Source organism: Stenella coeruleoalba (genome assembly GCF_951394435.1).
Source record: "Stenella coeruleoalba genome assembly, chromosome: 9".
Classification (NCBI taxonomy): Eukaryota; Metazoa; Chordata; class Mammalia; order Artiodactyla; family Delphinidae; genus Stenella; species Stenella coeruleoalba.
This window is the reverse complement of record NC_137155.1, coordinates 92,942,798-92,961,840: the sequence shown is the minus strand read 5'-3', so window position 1 is coordinate 92,961,840 and position 19,043 is coordinate 92,942,798. Positions and strand designations below refer to the sequence as shown.

General features: G+C 40.6%; 3 protein-coding genes across 3 annotated transcripts in view; 1 reads left to right on the top strand and 2 right to left on the bottom strand.

Moving 5' to 3' along the window:
* Positions 1–19,043, bottom strand: part of SSBP1 (single stranded DNA binding protein 1) — a 68,372-nt gene that overhangs the window by 12,196 nt on the left and 37,133 nt on the right. The window lies entirely within an intron of this gene.
* On the top strand, positions 1,043–6,444 carry PRSS37 (serine protease 37). The gene is made up of 5 exons (XM_079931976.1): positions 1,043–1,233; positions 3,117–3,258; positions 4,559–4,816; positions 5,433–5,565; positions 6,147–6,444. The coding sequence occupies exons 1-5, from the start codon at positions 1,200–1,202 to the stop codon at positions 6,285–6,287; spliced, it is 708 nt and encodes a 235-aa protein (XP_079788102.1). The 5' UTR covers positions 1,043–1,199; the 3' UTR covers positions 6,288–6,444.
* LOC307191762 (taste receptor type 2 member 5-like) lies at positions 16,569–17,814 on the bottom strand (the record flags this gene model as incomplete). The annotated part of the gene is given in 3 exon segments (XM_079931957.1): positions 16,569–16,724; positions 16,728–17,351; positions 17,355–17,814. Coding segments are annotated over 3 exon segments (942 nt in total). The 5' UTR covers positions 17,517–17,814.

The window sequence follows — 19,043 nt, the reverse complement described above, 5'->3', positions numbered from 1 at the left end:
TAATGAGCTGAAGCCTGGAGGATGTGGTTGAAAAGTGGTGGGTATCCAGTAGTAAGATGTAGATTGTACTTCTAGTCTTTCCAGCCATGTGTGATTTGAGAAAATCATTTAAATTCTCTGTTTCGGGTCTTTCACCTACAGGTCAGGAAAAAAGAAAAAATGATACCAGCCCCACCCCTGTCTCGTCTTTCCAGGGTTGCTGTGACACTGAAATGAGATTATGAGTTTAGGAAACTTTCAGGGGCTAGAATGATACAAAGCATAATTAATTTTACATCTCAGACTAACCTGATATAAAATCACCACTAACAATGTCTGTAAAGAACTTAGCTCAGTGCCTGGGATGCAGTAAGTGCTCAGTGAACGTTAACTATTAGCATCCCTGCTCTTTGTGTTCCCAACTAGCCAGGGACGACGGTGGCAGTCTGTTATTGGCTGAGAAATCTTTTCATTAGGCAAAAAACACTTAGAGGTACTGCCTTCTGAATTGTCACCAGCCATTCAGTAGATCCTAGATCTAATGTAACCTAGAATGTAAGTCATTCTCCAACTGTCAAAACAACCACTCAATGAATGCTTTCCATTTCCACATTTCCATAGCTCAAAGGTGCTGATCGCAACAGCCAGACCAAGCTGGTGATGATGGCTGAGTGATGTAATAGTGACCACTGGGAAAGATGAAGTTAGTGTAATAAAGATGGGAGGGGCTGAAGGAAAGGATAAGTAACTGTTAGGGAGTTCAGAGCAAACCTGAGCACACTGTCTTCATGAACTAAGGTGGAGAATCCTGTCCCCCACAGCCCTGGCCTGAAAAACTCCATGGGGAGATAAGTCCTAAGCCTGGAGCTCCCTTTCCCACGGACAGTTTAACTACTTTTAGGCAGATGGGCTTTTAGGGACAGCAAATAGAGGGACCTGGATGCAGAAGTCTAGGAACTAGGCTTCCTTGTCCTTCCCTAAGAGACCCCAATAGAGGCACAGTCCCCCAACTTCCCTGGAGCAGAAGGGCCTCCATCTGCCTATCTGGAGCCCTCTTCCTCCTTCCTGTCTATGCCCAGAGCTGCTTTTCAATCCCACTGCGTGCCCCCATGCCTAACCATACCCACTGACTCTCCTAGGTGTTCCTGAGGAAGATACTGAGCTGAGAGCTCCATTTTCTGCTGGTCTTCCGCACCTCACAAGGAAAGAGTTAGACGGCTATGAAATTTATCTTCTGTTTGAGTGTCCTTGCTGGTATGTATCCATGACTTTCTACTCTGTCCTATAAGGCACAGATTAATATAGGATGGAGTGAGGCAGAGGCAGGATGTGTGGAAGGTGCAAAAGAAGAGTCAAGAAAAACTGTCAGAAGCATAATTAGGGGTCTCCCCTCTCAGACTCCAAAGGCTCTCGGGACAGGCTGAGCCCCCAGTGCTAAGCTATGGGGTAGGTTATGGTGTACACCTGCCTCAGAGAACGCTCAACAGTGAGTGTTCCACCCTGGTTATTCCAAAATGTGGGCTTCATCACACAGTGGGCAAGCCTAGTGTAGTCACAAGGACAGAGTACTCATTTTGACATCTGATATGCGCCCTTGTTCAAAAGCTTAGAGACTCAGGATGCAGGGAATGGAGAACATGGGAGCAAAAGATCAAATGCTAGGGCCCTATGTCCTACACTTCCTGACTACCATGAAGTTCTTCTGATGGCAGAATTTGCTGGTGAGGCCTTTCCCACCACACCCTGCCTTGCCTAGGTTGCATCACAAATCAGCTGTGTGAGCTTGGACAAGTTAATTAATCTATCTGTGCTTCAGTTTCTACAGTCAAAATGGGGATATTACTACCTACACTATAGAGTCATTGTGAAGATTAAATAAATCCATGTAAAGCACTTAGAACAAGAGGTCAGTGTCTCTTGCCCTTAATAATACTCCACCCTTTTTTCCTTGGGGTTTCTAACTGTGTGACCACACAGAGAAGGGGGTGGTGAGGTGCAAGACTGGGCTTGGGGAGGATTAACATAAGAACCAAGGGCAGCTGAGACAAGAACAATATTTCTGATACTAGAATCAGCCTTCCTCCTCTTTATTCTCTAGTTTTTGTTTGTTTGTTTGTTTTGTTTTGTTTTTTTGCTGTACGCGGGCCTCTCACTGTTGTGGCCTCTCCCGTTGTGGAGCACAGGCTCAGCGGTCATGGCTCACGGGCCCAGCCGCTCCGTGGCATGTGGGATCTTCCTGGACCGGGGCACGAACCCGCGTCCCCTGCTTCGGCAGGCGGACTCTCAACCACTGTGCCACCAGGGAAGCCCTCTAGTTTTTTTTTTAATAACATAATTCATTTATAAAAGCACTGCATGTTCATACTAGAAAATTTGGAAATATTAAAAAGCAGAAAAAATAAACATCATTCATAATCCCACCTCAGTCAACACATGCTAATGCATTGTCTGAATTTACTCCCAGGCTTTATTTATTTTTAATGGTTTATTTTTGTTTCTTTACTTGTTTTTAGACAATTAGATTACTGGATTAATGTACATTTTTATTTTTTAACTTAAAGGTTATCAATATTTCCTTTGCTGTTTAATATTCTTTACAAATACAATTTTAATATATATGACGTTCCATTTGTTCATATACTTTTGTATTTCAGTGTCCAACATTACTGCACTGGACACTCATATTTCAACCATTTAGCTACTATAAATAGTGTTAAAATGAGCACATTTATTAATAATCTTTGTCTACATCTGATTATTTCTTTAGAATCAAGAATTCTTGGCTTTGGAAATATTAGGTCAAAGGTGACGAACCATTTACAATTTTTGATGCCCATTTCTAAATCACTTTTCAAGAAAATAGAATAAATTCCCATTCCTATAAGCACTAAATGAGAGTCTCTCTCATTGTACTTTCTTATACTGAATATTACCAATATTAAACAAAAATGATTAGTATAAATATTAGATGAAACACTATGTCATTTTGATTTACATTTTGATTCGAAAAAAATGTCAAACATTTTCACATTTCCTGGCCAACTGATTACTTCTTTAAAATCATCCATATTTCTATTCAACTAGGAAGTTGTTGATTGTCTTATTCGTTCTAAGAACATCTTATATATGCTTCTCAGGGACAATTTTCCCCGCTCAATCATCCGTGCAGAAAGAAGACCATGCCCCCTATTTGGTATACCTCAAGTCTCACTTCAACCCCTGTGTGGGTGTCCTCATCAAAAGCAGCTGGGTGCTGGCGCCTGCTCACTGCTACCTACCGTGAGTGCTGGGCATCCTTACCCACTACAACAGCTACTACTCATTCTGCGTCGGTGGTTCTCAAGTACAGGCAGCTTCCCCTCCAGGGTATCTACATTTGGCAAAGGCAGACATCTCTGGCTGTCACAATGGGATGAGGGATCGGGGGAGGCTGTGCTAAGGACGCCTACCCAGCAAACAGAGGCCAGGGCAGGGATGCGGCTAAACACCTTACTGCGCACAGAGCAGCCCCACCGCAGAGCAGTACCCAGCCCCAGACGTCAGCAGTGCTGCTCTTGAGGAGCCCCGTTCTACGTACTATGCCTCCTCAGTCTCCCTTCGGTTTTTAAAGTTTTCTACTGGCAATAGGAATGTGTTTTGTCAGTTAAGGGACCAGCAGGTAACTGATGGTACACTCAAATTTGATTAAGTTGAGGAGAGTTCATAAAAAGAACTAATGACAAAGATATGGTCTCATTATAGGGAAAACACAGGGAACAGTTCAGTCCCCCCGCGTTTAGTATTAGAAAGGTGCAGTTACTACCCCTAGACCTAAAGCAGCGGGGAGAGAATGTTTACAAGGGGAGAGGGGGAAAGAAAGAGAGAGAGAGACAGAGAGAGACAGAGAGAGCGCGCTGTGCACAGGGACTGCCTGATAGGGGCTGTAACCATTGGTCAAGAGACAGCCAACAGCCACGCCCTGTGGCAACCTTACAGGAAGAAAGATGGGAGGATAAATACTCCAACCTCTCCCTTCTCCCTCCCCTTACTTTCTGGTGCTTCTTATTGGCCAAATACCAATCAAACGCTAGAGGACCAGAAAGCCCACTGACTTAATCCACATATATCACCTTCCAAAGTACAGAGCAGGATGAAAGAGTTGTGAGTAGATCTGATGAAGCAAACAGGAGATACCCAACACTCAAGTCACCTCATTCTCTTACCTCCACCAGAATGGAAATAACCCAATCTGATAGGCTGGAGCTGGAAAGGAGGGAAAATAGTATTTCTATGCCATGCATCCTTTTCTTCTCCACTACATTAAGGACACTACATAAAAAAACATAGTGGTTAAAGGCTCCACCACTCAACTGTGTGACATGGGTGAATACTCTTATGTGCCTCCGTTCGTTACTTCATCTGTAAAATGGGGATTCAAAATAGAATCCACCTCACAGATTTGTTGTGAGTGGTAAATGACGTAATCCAGAATCCAGATACAGCCCTTGGCAAAGTATCTGGCACACTATAACATTCAACATCAGCTTAGATGATGATGACGATGATGATGATGATTACTTCCAACCATTTATCCCTCCAGAAACCTGAAAGTGATGCTGGGAAATCTCAGGATCAGAATCAGAGATGGGACAGAGCAGATAATTGACCCTATCCAGATTGTCCGCTACTGGAACTACAGTCATAGTTCCCCCCAGGATGACCTCATGCTCATTAGGCTGGCTAAGCCCGCCATCCTCAACCATAAAGTCCAGCCCATTCCCCTCGCCACCAGCACCGTCAAGCCAGGCACCATCTGTATGCTTTCAGGCTTGGACTGGAGCCAAGACAACAGCGGTGAGTGCACCTCCCACAGAAAACCAGGGTCATCAGTTATCCCTGAAGAGGAGCACCCATGTCTGTATAGCTGAGAAGGGAGTAGAATGGATGGAGACCAAAGGGAGATACTATATGAGTGGTCTGACAAAAAGAGACCCTCCCAGAAGTCCAAAGCTCCTCCCTTCCCAGGGTGACCAACGCTCCACTGCTTCTTCAGAGCTTTGGCAGAGGGGGCCACCAGGCCACCTGACTCTGCACAGAGGCCACGCCATTCCTGATTGTCAGAGGTACAATTCACGTTAAAGAGTCTGTGCTCCCCTCTCCCATACTGGCTCACTTAACATGTGGAGGACACCTGAGAACTTGAGTCAGGTCACCTCTTATGCCTCCAAGAACAGACACAGAGAAGAAAGAAAACTCTGCTTTTTAAAGGGACATAAAGGCTATTTCAAAATCCTCAAGTTTAACTCTCCTAACCATGCACAAAATCATGTCTTCCCTTTGTCTCATTATTTTCTTCAGACACACACAAAACACCAGTTGAAATAGAAGGTGGTAATTGGAGCACTAAATAACAATTGTGAAAAAAAAAATTGTGAACAGGAAGGTTTCTTTTATTCCTGTCTTCCCTCAGGCAGACACCCTGATTTAAGGCAGAACCTGGAGGCCCCCATGATGTCTGATGCAGACTGCCAGAAAACCGAACAAGGAAAAAGCCACAGAAACTCCATATGCGTTAAATTTGTGGAAGTGCTCAGTCGAATTTTTGGGGTAATCTTTTCTCTCTATTCAACTTTCACTTACTTGTATTATATATGTCCAGTTAACTATTTAATCGTGATATTTAAAAAACTGAAAGCCCACAGCTTCATAATTTTTTGAAAATTTGATACGGCTGCAGCAAAGCCCCCCATTACCTTCAGTAAAGGGCCCTCCTTAGAGATGTCTGTATTCATTAAAGGGGCATCACGCAGTATCTAGAGTTAATAACACTTTGCTAGGTTTTTATTCTCATAGATGCAACTATGAAACGGGCATTGCTTTTAAAAAATTAACTGAAACTTTTCACAAATTGAAACTGGCTTCACCAGTTCAAACAAATGGAGTTTGACTCATTTTACATGTGAGTTCTAGCAAGGTTTTTCTCTGACTTTCTCAATGTCACACAAGATTAGTTACGACAAAGCTAGATAAATGACTCAAGCTTCCAGTCTCCCAACTCATTGCTCTTTTCCTGATGCAGCATGCTACCTCTAGACAGGGCGCATCCACATCGCGGACGAGAGGGCTCCTATAGGGAGAAGATCTGACCATGTCTGTCTCTCTCCCTCTCTCTGCATGATCCCTTGTAGGAGGTGGCCGTTGCTACTGTCATCTGCAAAGGCAAGCTACAGGGGATCGAGGTCGGACACTTCAGGGAAGGGGATGTGGGCATCTACACCAATGTTCAGAAATATATCACCTGGATTGAGAACGTCACTAAAGACAAATAAGACCATACTACTCCCTCTGCATCCCAGTGGCTCTGCCATTGACAATACTAACCGCAACTTTCCCCAAATTCAAAATAAAACATCCAAATAGAAATATTTGGATGTATCACACCAGTATCCTATGTTTTCTTATTTGTGTCTCTGTCCACATCCCATAATGATCTGAAGAACCAAGAACAAAACATGAAATAAGCACTTTCTACACTGTACTGGGTTATATCCATTATCTCATTTAATGCTTATAACAAGCCTTTGAGGTTATCGTTTATTCCTACTTTACAAATAAGAAAATTGAGACTAATATAGATTACTTAACATTATTATAGCTGGTAAATATCAGAACCTGAAATGGAACCCCAAAATGTCAGATTTTCAGCCCTGTGCTCTTAGCCTCGAAATTATAGGCAAGTCCATAGCATCACAACAGACGCTGGCTTCTGTTTTCCTGCTACCTCTCTTAACATTCAAAGGGCTTGAAGCTCTCAATTGTGTCTCAGATCTTGGGTACTGAAATAAACTCTCCCAAAAATGCAGCAGGCTGAAGGGAGAGAGCTAGTGGATGGGTAGGAGGTTGAAAAGAAATGTCAGGACAGTGACAACAATCACAAGTCAAGTCCAAAGGGAGGCCTGGCAGCTCCAGAGCAAGATGAAGAAGTCATTTAGATCCAAGGAGAACACAGTATCAGGGCAGCAGCAGAGCTTAAGAGGTAGAGATAGCTGAGAGGAGGTGAAAGAAGGGCAGAAATTGGGTTTGGCCTCAGACCATGGGATTAACAAGGTCAAGAAAGCAGGTACCAGTCCTCTGGTTGAGAACTTGGTAAAACATCTCTCCAGGTATCCCAGATCGGGAAGTGATAGAGGAATTCAGGATACCCAAGAGATTTGGTCATATAGGACAAGGAAGGTTAAAGTAATGTCCCAGCAGATGAAGATTCAGGAAACAACCCCACACTATCCTTGAGTAATACTTTCTATTCCCAAGGTTTAAAATACAATCTATACTTTAATGACGTCTGTGTCAGGCAGAATAATGCCCCCCAAAAATGTCCACACCCTAATCTTCAGAACCCATGAATATGTTACTTTACATGGAAAATGCAGCTTTGCAGATGTGATTATGCTTATGGACGTTGAGATTATCCTGGATTATTTGGGTGGGACCAATGTAATCACATGGGCCCTTAAAAGTGGAAGAGGAAGGCAGAATATTTGGCCAGAGAGACGTGACAACAGAAGAGATTCAAAGCATGAGACGGACCTAACCCCCACTGCAGGCTTTGAAGATGGAAAAAGGGAGCTACAAGGCAAGGAACATGAGCGGTCTCTAGAAACTGGAAATGACCCTCAGCCACCAAGTAGCAAAGAAATGGGGACCTTAGTCCTACAATCCTTGACAACTTGATTTTAACCCAGTGAAATCTGTCAAATTTCTGACCTACTACTAGTACTGTAAGATAATAAATTTGTATGGATTTAAGTAATACATTTTATTGATTTAAGGTGTTCACGGTAATTTGTTACAGCAGCCATAGAAAACGAATACAACTTTTAAATCCACAGCCCCTAAAAGAACTGCTTTTTATAATGGGATTTAAAAACCTTCAATGGTTCCTGATTGCCCTGAGAATATCTAAACTTATTAGAATGGCATCCAAGCCTCCTTGATACTTCCCACCAACCTCATCCCACTCCCAAAATAGAATTTCTAATACTGTCTTGCCACTTGGCATTGCTTCCTGACCCTGTGAAGTGTAGATCAGGTTAAAAAGAATGTCAGAGGAAAACATTTAAAAAAAAGCCCAACGCCCTCTTTCCTTTTAAGGTAGCAACCTGGTCAAGGCACAAGCTTAACAAACTTAGATCCATTTAAAAAAAAATTCCTTGAGTTGAAGTCAAGCCTTCAAGTGTTGAATACAAAGGCAACAATATTCCAGGCAAAGTATTTCCTCTACTCCCATTGCCTATGACTTAGGCATAAACAAATCGTATCAATCACTCTTAGAAGTAGATTGCAAACTGTGCTATGTTCAAATGTGTGAAAACTCCCTTAAATGCTGCCATGCGGCTGCTGTCTCCTCAAATGATGCAAAGAACAATTATGCAATAGAAGCAACAAGAAAGATTAGGACTTGTTTAAATCAAAATTACTGCCAATATGACAAAAGATAACTCAAACAGCAGTGTAGATCTGGATCACCACTCAAAATCATCTGTCCTATAGCCTCAGCCAGAGGATGACCAAAAGGAAGTCTGAGAAATGAAAATGAAATCCATAGTCCCACCTGTCAGAAAATTATCAATTCTGCAAAACAATCAAGAACAAACCACAACCTATCTGGAAAGAAAGGACCACAAAAGTTTCAGAATCCAGATGGAAAAAGAAACACTGAATGCACTCTGTGCTCCAAAGCCAATTAAAAGTGACCAATCCCTATTCATTGCCCATTTCCAAAAGCTCACCCAGTAAAGATCACCCAATTTATAATCATAAGAGCTAGCCCTTAAAAAACCTTCTGTAACTCCCCTTCTGTGGACATCACTGATGTTCTGTTCTTAATAAAGTTTTCCCTAGCTGGAACGATTATTAATAAATGACTCTGCTCTTGACATAGGCTTTCCTGATGATTTTGTGCAAATTTTAACAGCTTGTATCTAAAGCGAAGGCTCCTCTTATTCACTAGATCCCATCCCCTCTCTTCTAGTCAAGAAAATCACTCTGGTACTATTTCTCTTTTGGTCTCTTGGTCTCTCAGTCTCTCTGTCTCTATCTCTGTCTCTTTCTCTCTCTCTCTCTCTCTCTCCGCCCCCCCCATCAGTCCCATCAACACAGAACTATGTTGTTATATCTCTCATTAAAAAATTGTATTTAGATCTCATGTCCCCTGCCACAGCTGCTATTCTCTCCTACAATTTATAGCAAAACTTCTTGAAAAGGTTGTCTATTTTCACCAATTCCTCTCCATCCCAGTCTCTTGATCCAACTCAAATCTGGCTTTTGCACAGCACTCCCTCTAAAACTACTCTTTCTAAAGTCACCAATGACTTGTATATTTCTAAAACCACAGGTCAATTCTCAGCTCTCATTTTACTTGACATTATCAGCATCAATTGAAAATGTTAGTCATTCCCTCTTCCTGGAAACATTTTCTTTACTTGGCCTCCAGGATGTCATCTTTTTTCCATCTATCTCACTGGCTACTTCTTTTCAGTCTCCTCTATTGATTCCACCACATTTCTCCAACCTCTTAACATCAGAGTTCCCCAAGTTTTAGTCTTGGCCCTCTTCTCTTATCCGTATCATCCACTTCCTTACTGATCTATGCTAGTCTTAAGATTTTAAATATGATATATAATCTAACAGCTCCCAAATATATATCTCCAGTTTGGACTTTTCCCTTGATGTCCAGTCTCATGTATTTTACTCATATAGTCTACTTTGATATCTAATATATATCTCAAACTTAACATGTTCAGAACTGAACTCCAAGCCTTACCCACAAGTCAACCAGCCTCACCCACGATCTTCCCCATATGAACTGATGACAAGCTGATGACCCTGCAATTTACTCAGGCCAAAAATTTTGGAGTCACTTTTGATTCCTCCCGTCTCTCATATCTTATATCTAATCTATAGGTAAATCCTGCCAGGTCTATCTTCAAAACATTTCGACAATCTTACCACATCTCCCTGTCTCCACTGCAACCACCCTGGTAAACCTGGAGCAGCGCAGTATCCCCCAACCCATTTTATTCTTCTACTTTTGCCTTACTAAATTTAACCTATTCTCAGTACAACTACCAAAGTGGTCTTTTAAAACCTAAGTCAAGTTTTGTCACTTGCCTCTGCTAAAAACCCTCCAATCGTTCCCCATCTCACTCAGAATAGAAGATAAAATTCGAACAATGGTCTATAAAGTCCCTAAAATCATGGGCTCCATGGCCCCTTTGACCTCAGTGCCCACTACACCCTCTACTCCAGCCACAGTGGACTCCTCGCTCCTCCTTGAACACATTAGACACTTTCTTACCTCAAACTTTTACACTTTCCCCAGGTTCCTGCATGGCTACCTGCCTCACTTCCTAAAATCTTTGTTTAAATATTTTCTTAGTGAAGTCTTGTCTGACTACCCTATTTAAAATTAGGATCCCACTTCTGGTGGAAGTACATATTCATTTTCTACAAAAATTTGGCAATGCATATGATAAACCTTCGAATTATGCATATTCCGCCTTCTACCTTTAGAGTTTTACAAGGATGTTTGCTGCAGCACTGTAGAGAGCAAAACCTGGTGGGGTGGGGGCCACAGAGTATCGCTTATTTCTAAAAAGGCGGTACAACCATATACAATAATATGTGTGATCATTTAAAATGGTGTTGTAAAAGAATATGTATTGTCATAAAAATTATAAGCATAAGACTCAGTTTATGAAATAGTATATATGTTATGGCTCCATTTTTGTGCCCATAGCTATTCGTTCAACAATATCTACTATTCTAAACACTAAAGACACAAAGAAAACCAAAGAAAAAGATTCTTGTCCTCAAGGAATATACATTCTAGTTTAAAGGTACAGGTAGTTAAATTTTAAAATGTATGTCAGATAAGTACTGTGAAAGAAAACTAAAGTGGAATTGGGAGCACTGGGGTAACATTTCAAAGAGAGTACATATTGAGATTCATTTGACAAGAATCCCCCAAACTGGAGCAGGTTCTAAGAATTCTCCTTGGGAATGCAGAAAATAGAGTTGAAAGGTGTTTGGGAAAGGTGGTGTCTGCTCTCCTAGAGATATCATGATAAACAGAGAACAGTGAAAATGCCACGATCAGGGGTGAGAAAGTGAGGATGAGGAATGTGTTTATGACAAGTTGTAATAATAAAGTGTGACAAAATGTGGCTCCTGAGCCTGAATGTACCCAGAAGGCGATGACGATGAATGGACAAAAGAAGGGAAGAGGGTAAGGGATCCATCCAGGGAACATCCAGGACATGGATCTAGAGGTAAGGATTTGGATTGGCACTGCTCCTGTGGGGATACTGGGAAAACCCAAAGCCAGTTTGCAAAGCTAGGGGCCTTGAAGTGAAGGCCGCTGTCATCAGATGTTCCTCCAACTCTTTTACTAGTTCCTCAGAATTATCCAGTGCTGAATTATAAAACCTTATTAAAAGAAAAAAAGCCTGAACTGTTGATACCTGTTTTATAAAGTTATCTTTTACCTTATTTTCAAGGTAAGTTCATCTCAGTGATACTATGCTAAGAAAACTTCAATGAGATTAATACTCTATTTTTCTTAAACTTTTTTGCACATCTGAATCACGGGAGGAACTTTAAAAGACATAATGCCTGGGTCCTATCTCAGAGATTCTGATGTAATTGCTCTTGGGCAAGACCTGGGCACTTGGGATACTTTTTAATCTGCCAAAGTGATTCTCATATGCAGCCAAGATTGAGAACCTGAAACTGACTTTCACCATGAAGCTTGTACTAACTAAAGCTTTCCCAGAATTTTACAGCACACTAGAGGCTGCGAAAAATGGTTTTCTGAAAACCCAGGTTTACTGGTTTCATACTGCTATATACAAACACACTAACGTTTGGGTATTGACCTTATATATAGCTACATTTCTAAATTAACTTATTTCCTAAAATTGTTTAGATTATTGGGATTTTCTATGTAGACAATCATATATTAAACTAATGAGTTTTATTTCTTCTTTTCCAATACTTACATCTTTAATTTCTTCAATGTGTCTTTAAATGTATAATTCAGTGGTTTTTCATATAGTCACAGACTTAAGCAATTATTACCACCATCTAATTTTAGAACATTTTCATGACCCTGATAGAAACCTATACCCATAAGTAGTCACTACCCAATACCTCTATTCCCCAGCACCTGGAAACCACTAATCAACTTTCTGGTTCTATAGATTTGCCTATTCTGGACCTTTCATAGAAAGGGAATCATATAATATGCAGTCTTTGTGACAGGCTCCTTCAGTTAGCATAATGCTTCAAGGTCTATCTGTGTTACAGCATCTATCAGTACCTCTTTCCTTCTTATGGCTGAATAATATTCCATCATAATATGTGTGTGCATGTACACACACACACACCACATTTTGTTTATCCATTCATCGGATGATGGACATTTGGGTTGTTTCCACTTCTTGACTATTATGAACAGTGTTGCCATGAACATTCATTGGTAAATTTTTGTGTGGACATATATTTTCATTTCATTTGGCTATATACCTATGAGAGGAATTGCTGGCTCCTATGATAACTGTATTTAACATAAAATGTAGAAGTTCTTGAAGTCACTCCACTAGCTCCCACTAAAGGAAAGCCCCTCAGCAAAGTTTTCAGCTTTGCTCTTAAAATGCTTATATATTGCTAACGTTTTCTCTTTAATTGAGAGAAAGTTGTCCCCAGTAGTTTCTGTTGTCTTCAATCTATATGCTTAATTTTTTGCCTGTTTCTCCTATTTCCATCCTTTTATTGCTTCCTGATAACCTTCTGAGAGAGTTATTTGAGCTAACCTTCCAGTTCATTAATCGACCGTCTGCTGTATCGATTCTGCTACTTAACCTCATTGTTGAGTACATTATTTCATCTAATTTAAAAATACATATTTTAGAAGCCAAAGGGAAATCAGACTTTTTTTCACCACAGGACCTATCATCTAGGGCAGGTGTGTGACCTAGAATCAGCCAACCAGAAGCTCTTAGCCAGGGTTTATGTACTATGATGCAAAGGGACACATTCACAGAGGCAGTGGCACTGTCTAGGACATAATGCTGACAGTTGAAATGTGAGTGTTGCTGCCAGCATCAGTCTCTCTAGAGGGACTTGGTTGTGTTCTCAGTTGTTTAAACCCTCTTGGTTCCCATTCTGATGTTGACTCTCCAGACTTCCCATTGATTCTAAGAGATAGCCAATTTCCTTCCAATAAATTAATTTCCTCCTTAAGTCATTTCAAGTTGGACACATGAGTTGGGATGTGGGAAAAGTACATGAGAGTTAAAGCACTAATTTCTTACCTCTACATAGTCAGATTCTGTAGACACTGTCATAAGTTATGGTTCAAAAAGTAAAGTGAAAAACATATTACTTGAAGTTACAAAATTAGTAACCAGAAGAATGACAAGTAAATAAAACTAATCAAATATAGAAGAGGGGAATAAATCTGGGGTTAAGTGAGATGATTCCCAAACTTTGATGAATGGGATTCAAAAGTTACAGTTTCACAGTTGATAAACCAAGTAAGAAAGGCGAAATATTATTTAGAGATGTGACAATAATCACCAGAAGAACTAAGACAAATGGTAAAATGTGACCACATCTGGGCAGTGGGACTAATAACAGGGAGTGGAATGGGAAATGCTGCTGCACATTTTCTACCTTTCTGTATTGTTTACATCTTTTTCTAGTCCCCCTCTAGGCTGCACCATCAGAGATCATACCACATAACAGAAAGGGAAGTAGTAAGACCTACACACATACATACACACTTATGCACGTGAACATGGATCCAGCTGCAGCTCGGAGAATGAAAACTATAAAAGATTTAATTATAGAAGATTCAATTCAAGAGCACAGATTTGCCTCCAGATTTGTCTTCTTGGATAAAACACAAAGTAGCCTCACATCCATCATGAGCTAAATCACGCACGGAAAAGGAAGGAAATCCAACCCCAAAAGATGACTGGGAAAACGCGAGTGTTTTGTCCCTAAGAAAAGCAAGTCATAGATACTTCAGTCTGTCATGATTTTGGATCTTGACTCCCAGGCATCCCACCAATGCCAAACATGAAAGATTAGTTGCTTATTTCACCTGTTTAAAAATACTCTCAAACTTGAGCATTCCACAGGCTAATCCCGGCATGAAGTCTTACAAGTATGAACAAGAGGAACTTAAGGGTTACTGGTAAAAGCACAAGACTTGGAGTCCAAACATTTGGGACTGTTTTATCTGACTGTTTACTAGTTGATGATGTTAAGCAAATCATCACTCCAGCCTGAGTTTTGTCATCTATAGAATGGGGATAGAATTACTACCTGCATACAGTTGCTATTAAAATCAAATGAGATAATAGACTACATATAAGAATACCTGATAAAGTGTAAAGCCCAATACAAATGTTAGGTTATTATCATTATGACAGCTGGTCACAACAGACAGCTGTAGAAAAATAGGCATGGCATAGTGGAAAATTCATTTTACTACTAAAAATATAACCCTAGAGAAGCATCTCCGTGCTTGCAAAGGATGAATATTATCATTTCCAGAAGACAAAGATGGTGCTTGACCTCACACAGCTCACAGTGACATCAGTGGAGCTATCCCTCCCTTGAACTATGACTAACATCCACATGTGGCTAGCACATACCTCAGTTCACCCCTTTGGATAAGGAAAAGACATGTGTTAGAACATGTTAATGAAAGTAGAAATGAAAAAAAAATTTAAGTATATCAAGTATTGTCCCTTGGATTACAGATCCTTTAGAACTGAACCAAAGGAAATGTGTTCAAATAAGCCTAAAAAGAAGGCTGAGAAAGTATATACAAAAACGGACAAGATTCAAAGGAGGGAAAGGCAAAGCTAACTCTTTAGCAAAGTAGTGTGATATAAAGGAAAGAGCCTTGGACCAGGAGTCAGAAAACTTAGTTCTGGCTCTCTACGAAACTCTGGGCAGGCCATTGCCCTCTCTGGGCCTCAATTTCTCTGTAATATATAAAAGGAGTTAAAAGACTAGTTAACACAGCTAATCAATCATTTACAAAACATTTATTGTTTATTATGGGTCAAGTAATATTCTAGGCACCAAGAACTTAGGAAGAAACAAAAACAGACACAGTTCCATGGATTTGATGTTCTAGATGATCTCCATCCAACTCAAAGAGCCAACATGCTAAAACTCTGACTTTAGGCTGTGGAGAGGCCAGAGTGGACAGTCAGGATGGTCAAATGACCAAAGAAAATAAGCCTTGACCTCTCCAGGGAGCAATGTTCTTTCGGGGAGCAGAAGCAAGTGCCCCTCACTCCCATCTTGCCCCACCCTAGGTCCTGGGCTCAGAACTTAATACCAATTGTGGCAGCCAACTGACTTTTATCCTGAAAGGCAAGTCTAGGGCTCAAAGAAACTCCCAGAAATAGAAATATATTTTGTTTTGTTTTTCAGTTAGATAGCGAGACCAACTACAGTAGAGAAATGGGAAACTTATTTGGTACTTTTTTTTAAGCTTATCTAAAATGACTAACATTAACAGATAGATGAAATTTCACAAAAATTAAGGATCACTATATTAATTGTTCCTAATCTCTATTTAATATAATAGGAAAAACACAACTTATATATGTAATTTTAAAAGAAAGGAATTATTTTCTATATATAAACAGAACATAACACTTCATTTACCAAACATAAGGCCCTAGCCTTGATTTCTATCATACATTAAAATAATGTACTTTGCATTGTGAAAAGAGAAACAGTATTGATTTTTATTCTGCATTTTCTATTGCCCACTTATTGATGGAGCATTAAAGAAGGAAAACTTTTACTGAGCCATTAAAAAGAATGAAATACACACACTACTATATATAAAATAGATAACTAGTAAGAACCTACTGTATAGCACAGAGAAATCTACCCGATACTCTGTAATACCCTACATGGGAAAAGAACCTAAAAGAGTGGATATATGTATATCTATAACTGATTCACTTTGCTGTACACCTGAAACTAGCATAACATTGTAAATCAACTATACTCCAATAAAAAATTTTTTTAAAAAAAGAATGAAATAATACCATTAGCAGCAACATTGGATGGACCTGGAGAGTATCATACTAAGTGAAATAAGTCAGACAGAGAAAGACAAGTATCATATGATACCGCTTATATGTGGAATCTAAAAGAAAAAATGATACAAACAAACTTATTTACGAAACAGAAACAGACTCACAGACATAGAGAACAAACTTACGGTTACTGGGGGTGGGGGAGGGACAGATTGGGAGTTTGGGATTGATATGTACACACTGCTGTATTTAAAATAGATAACCAATAAGGACCTACTGTACAGCACAGGGAACTCTGCTCAATACTCTGTGATAATCTAAATGGGAAAAGAATTTGAAAAAGATACATGTCTATGTATAACTGAATCACTCTGCTGTACACCTGAAACTAACACAACATTGTTAATCAACTATACTCTAATATAAAATTAAAAAAATTTTTAAAAAGAAGGAAAAATTTTAAATATGTAAAAGTCAGCCCCCTTTTGGAGAGCTATCAAAAAAGTGTCTCAAAACAGTCTCCTTACCACTCCTTTCTCTCCAAGTGTACACTGTCTTCCACAGGATTCTCTGACAAGTCTGCTTCATCCTGGAATTCCCCATGATCAATATGACAGAATGAAGAGAAGCCTAGGCAGCCATGAGTGTCTCAGAGATGAAGAGAGCGGTAAGAGCAGCAGGAAAAGACCTGGAGGTGATGGAGAAGGGGCTGGCCAGGATGTAAACTATGTAAAGTATAAGGAAACAGCCCAAGGACTTCAGGACAGTGATGTGAGCCTTGGCCTGAGCATCTCTCCTGCCGACTGTATGGACATTCATCTTCCTGCGGTGTCTACACAAAGAGACAATCTGCATCCCAGAGGAAATAAGCAACACCATGAAGGGCATTATACTTCCTGTATTGAGCCATAATATATACAGACAGTGCCAGTTTGAAGGGGGGTATAAAATGCTGCTGTTTCCTTGGGAAAGATTGGAGAACTCTAAGCTACCCTGGACTATAAGTAACAAACTGATCATGAAGTACACCAGAAGGCACCAGTGACTAAGACAACAGGCCCTCTGCTTCAGCCACAAGTAGACAGGGTGTTCAAAGGTCATGATCTTCCTGCAGTAGAAGACACTGAGAAAAGTGGCAAACCACAGGCTGGTCTGGCTTACTAAGACCCAGAAGACATTGAGATAGCGAAGCCAATGGCTGCTCTGGAAAAGTGGAAACAGACTTAAGTCCACCATAATCAACCACTGCAGAAGAAATCAACAGACAGCCAGGCCCAGGACAATGAGGTTATATGAGGACCCCTTGAATTTTCTGAGCCGTTCTCCAAAACTCCAGACCACGAGGACTCCATTTCCAACCAGGCCAATGAGAAATTCAGCCACTGCTACCAGCATTAACAGTCCTAGGACAGCAGTCAGCATGGCTGGGGAAGTCTCTCACTGCCATCTCAGGAGGTGCTCTGCTTCAGTGCCAATGAATGCGTACGGCTCCTGGCTAAACTGCAGACTCCCTGAAGAGGATACAACACTCACAGTAAATTTTCATATCACAAAATCTGGATTTGGTCTTACCCTTCTGTAACCTGTCCTCAAGCACAGACTGAACAGCTGTGACCAGGAACAGAGAGTTTAGAAGTTATAAACCCCTCTATATTTGCATCCACATGAATGAACCCTGAACAAACCCTGAGACTAGAGATTTGAAACGTATCAGAAACATCAACTCTCCTTCTCAAGGGTCATGGGCTAACATCTAGATACCAACACATAACACCAAAACAGTCTTAGGTTCTATACAGTGCCAGATGTGAGCTCATTCATATAAAAAAGAAAATTTATTTTCATAAAAAGAACTTTGAACATATAGGCGTGAAAGCCGAATAAAGTCAGAAATTAAAAATATATTTCATTATTCAAGAGAGAAGTAGGGGAAGTTTGGGGAAAGAAAACAATCAGAGAACCAAAACATATTTTAAGTGCCAAATAATAAAAAATATAGGAGGTCAGGTAAAGGAGCCATTACTGTTAATCAGGATCTTTGAGATCATCTGCCCTTTATGATCAATTATCCACACACACTTGACTTAACATATATGTCACATCAAGGTCTTAGAGGAAGGAGATGAACTCAAAGAAGTGAAAAAAGACTAGCAGAGTAATCAAGAAATATAGGAAAAGTGCTTCATTTACTGTTCAGATTCCACCTTCCTTGGGACCAGCCAAATGCAAATGTGTTTATGGGAGGCTGAATTCTAAGATGGCGCCCAAGGTTCCCACCCTTTTGGTGTACATACCCTGAATAATCGTTGAGCAGGGGTGGGACTGTGAATAACATGGGATGTCACTCCTGTGATTAGGTTATATTACATGGCAAAGATGAAGGGCTTTTGCAGATGTAGTTAAGGTCCCTAATCAGTCAAGTTTGAGTTAATCAAAAAGTAGACTATCCCGTGTTGGCCTGATTTAATCAGCTAATGTCTTGGAGGAGGAACTGGGCCCTCCTGCTGGCTTTAAAGAATCCAGCTGCCACGTTGTGAGAGAGTCACATGGTGAGAAACTGTGGGAAGCCTCTAGATGCTTAGATTGACCCCACCCCACCCCCGAATCCCACCACCTGACAGCCAGCAAGAAAACAGGACTTCGTCCTACAAATGCAAAGAACTGAATCCTGCCAACAACCAGTAAGCTTGGCAAGCTCCAGAAAGAACACAGCTCCAAAAGGAACACAGCCCCAGAAGGAACACAGCCCAGCCAACATCTTAACTGCAGCCTGTGAGACGCTGCACAGAGGACCCACTTAGGCTGTGCCAGGAGTCTTGATCCACAGAAACTGTGACATAATAAATAGATGTTGTTTTAAGCTGCTAAATTTGTCTTGCTTAACAAAAAATAGAAAACCAGTACAGTGTTCAAAACAGGCTAGAAATAACTATGAGGAAATGAGAAGAA

What these genes read in the sequence shown, in the direction of transcription:
- PRSS37 (XM_079931976.1), top strand. Translation starts at nt 1,200, where the DNA reads ATGAAATTTATCTTCTGTTTGAGTGTCCTTGCTG. An exon ending in CTGTTTGAGTGTCCTTGCTG is followed by an intron (nt 1,234 to 3,116) that starts GTATGTATCCAT and finishes TATGCTTCTCAG; the next exon opens with GGACAATTTTCCCCGCTCAA. An exon ending in TGCTCAGTCGAATTTTTGGG is followed by an intron (nt 5,566 to 6,146) that starts GTAATCTTTTCT and finishes GATCCCTTGTAG; the next exon opens with GAGGTGGCCGTTGCTACTGT.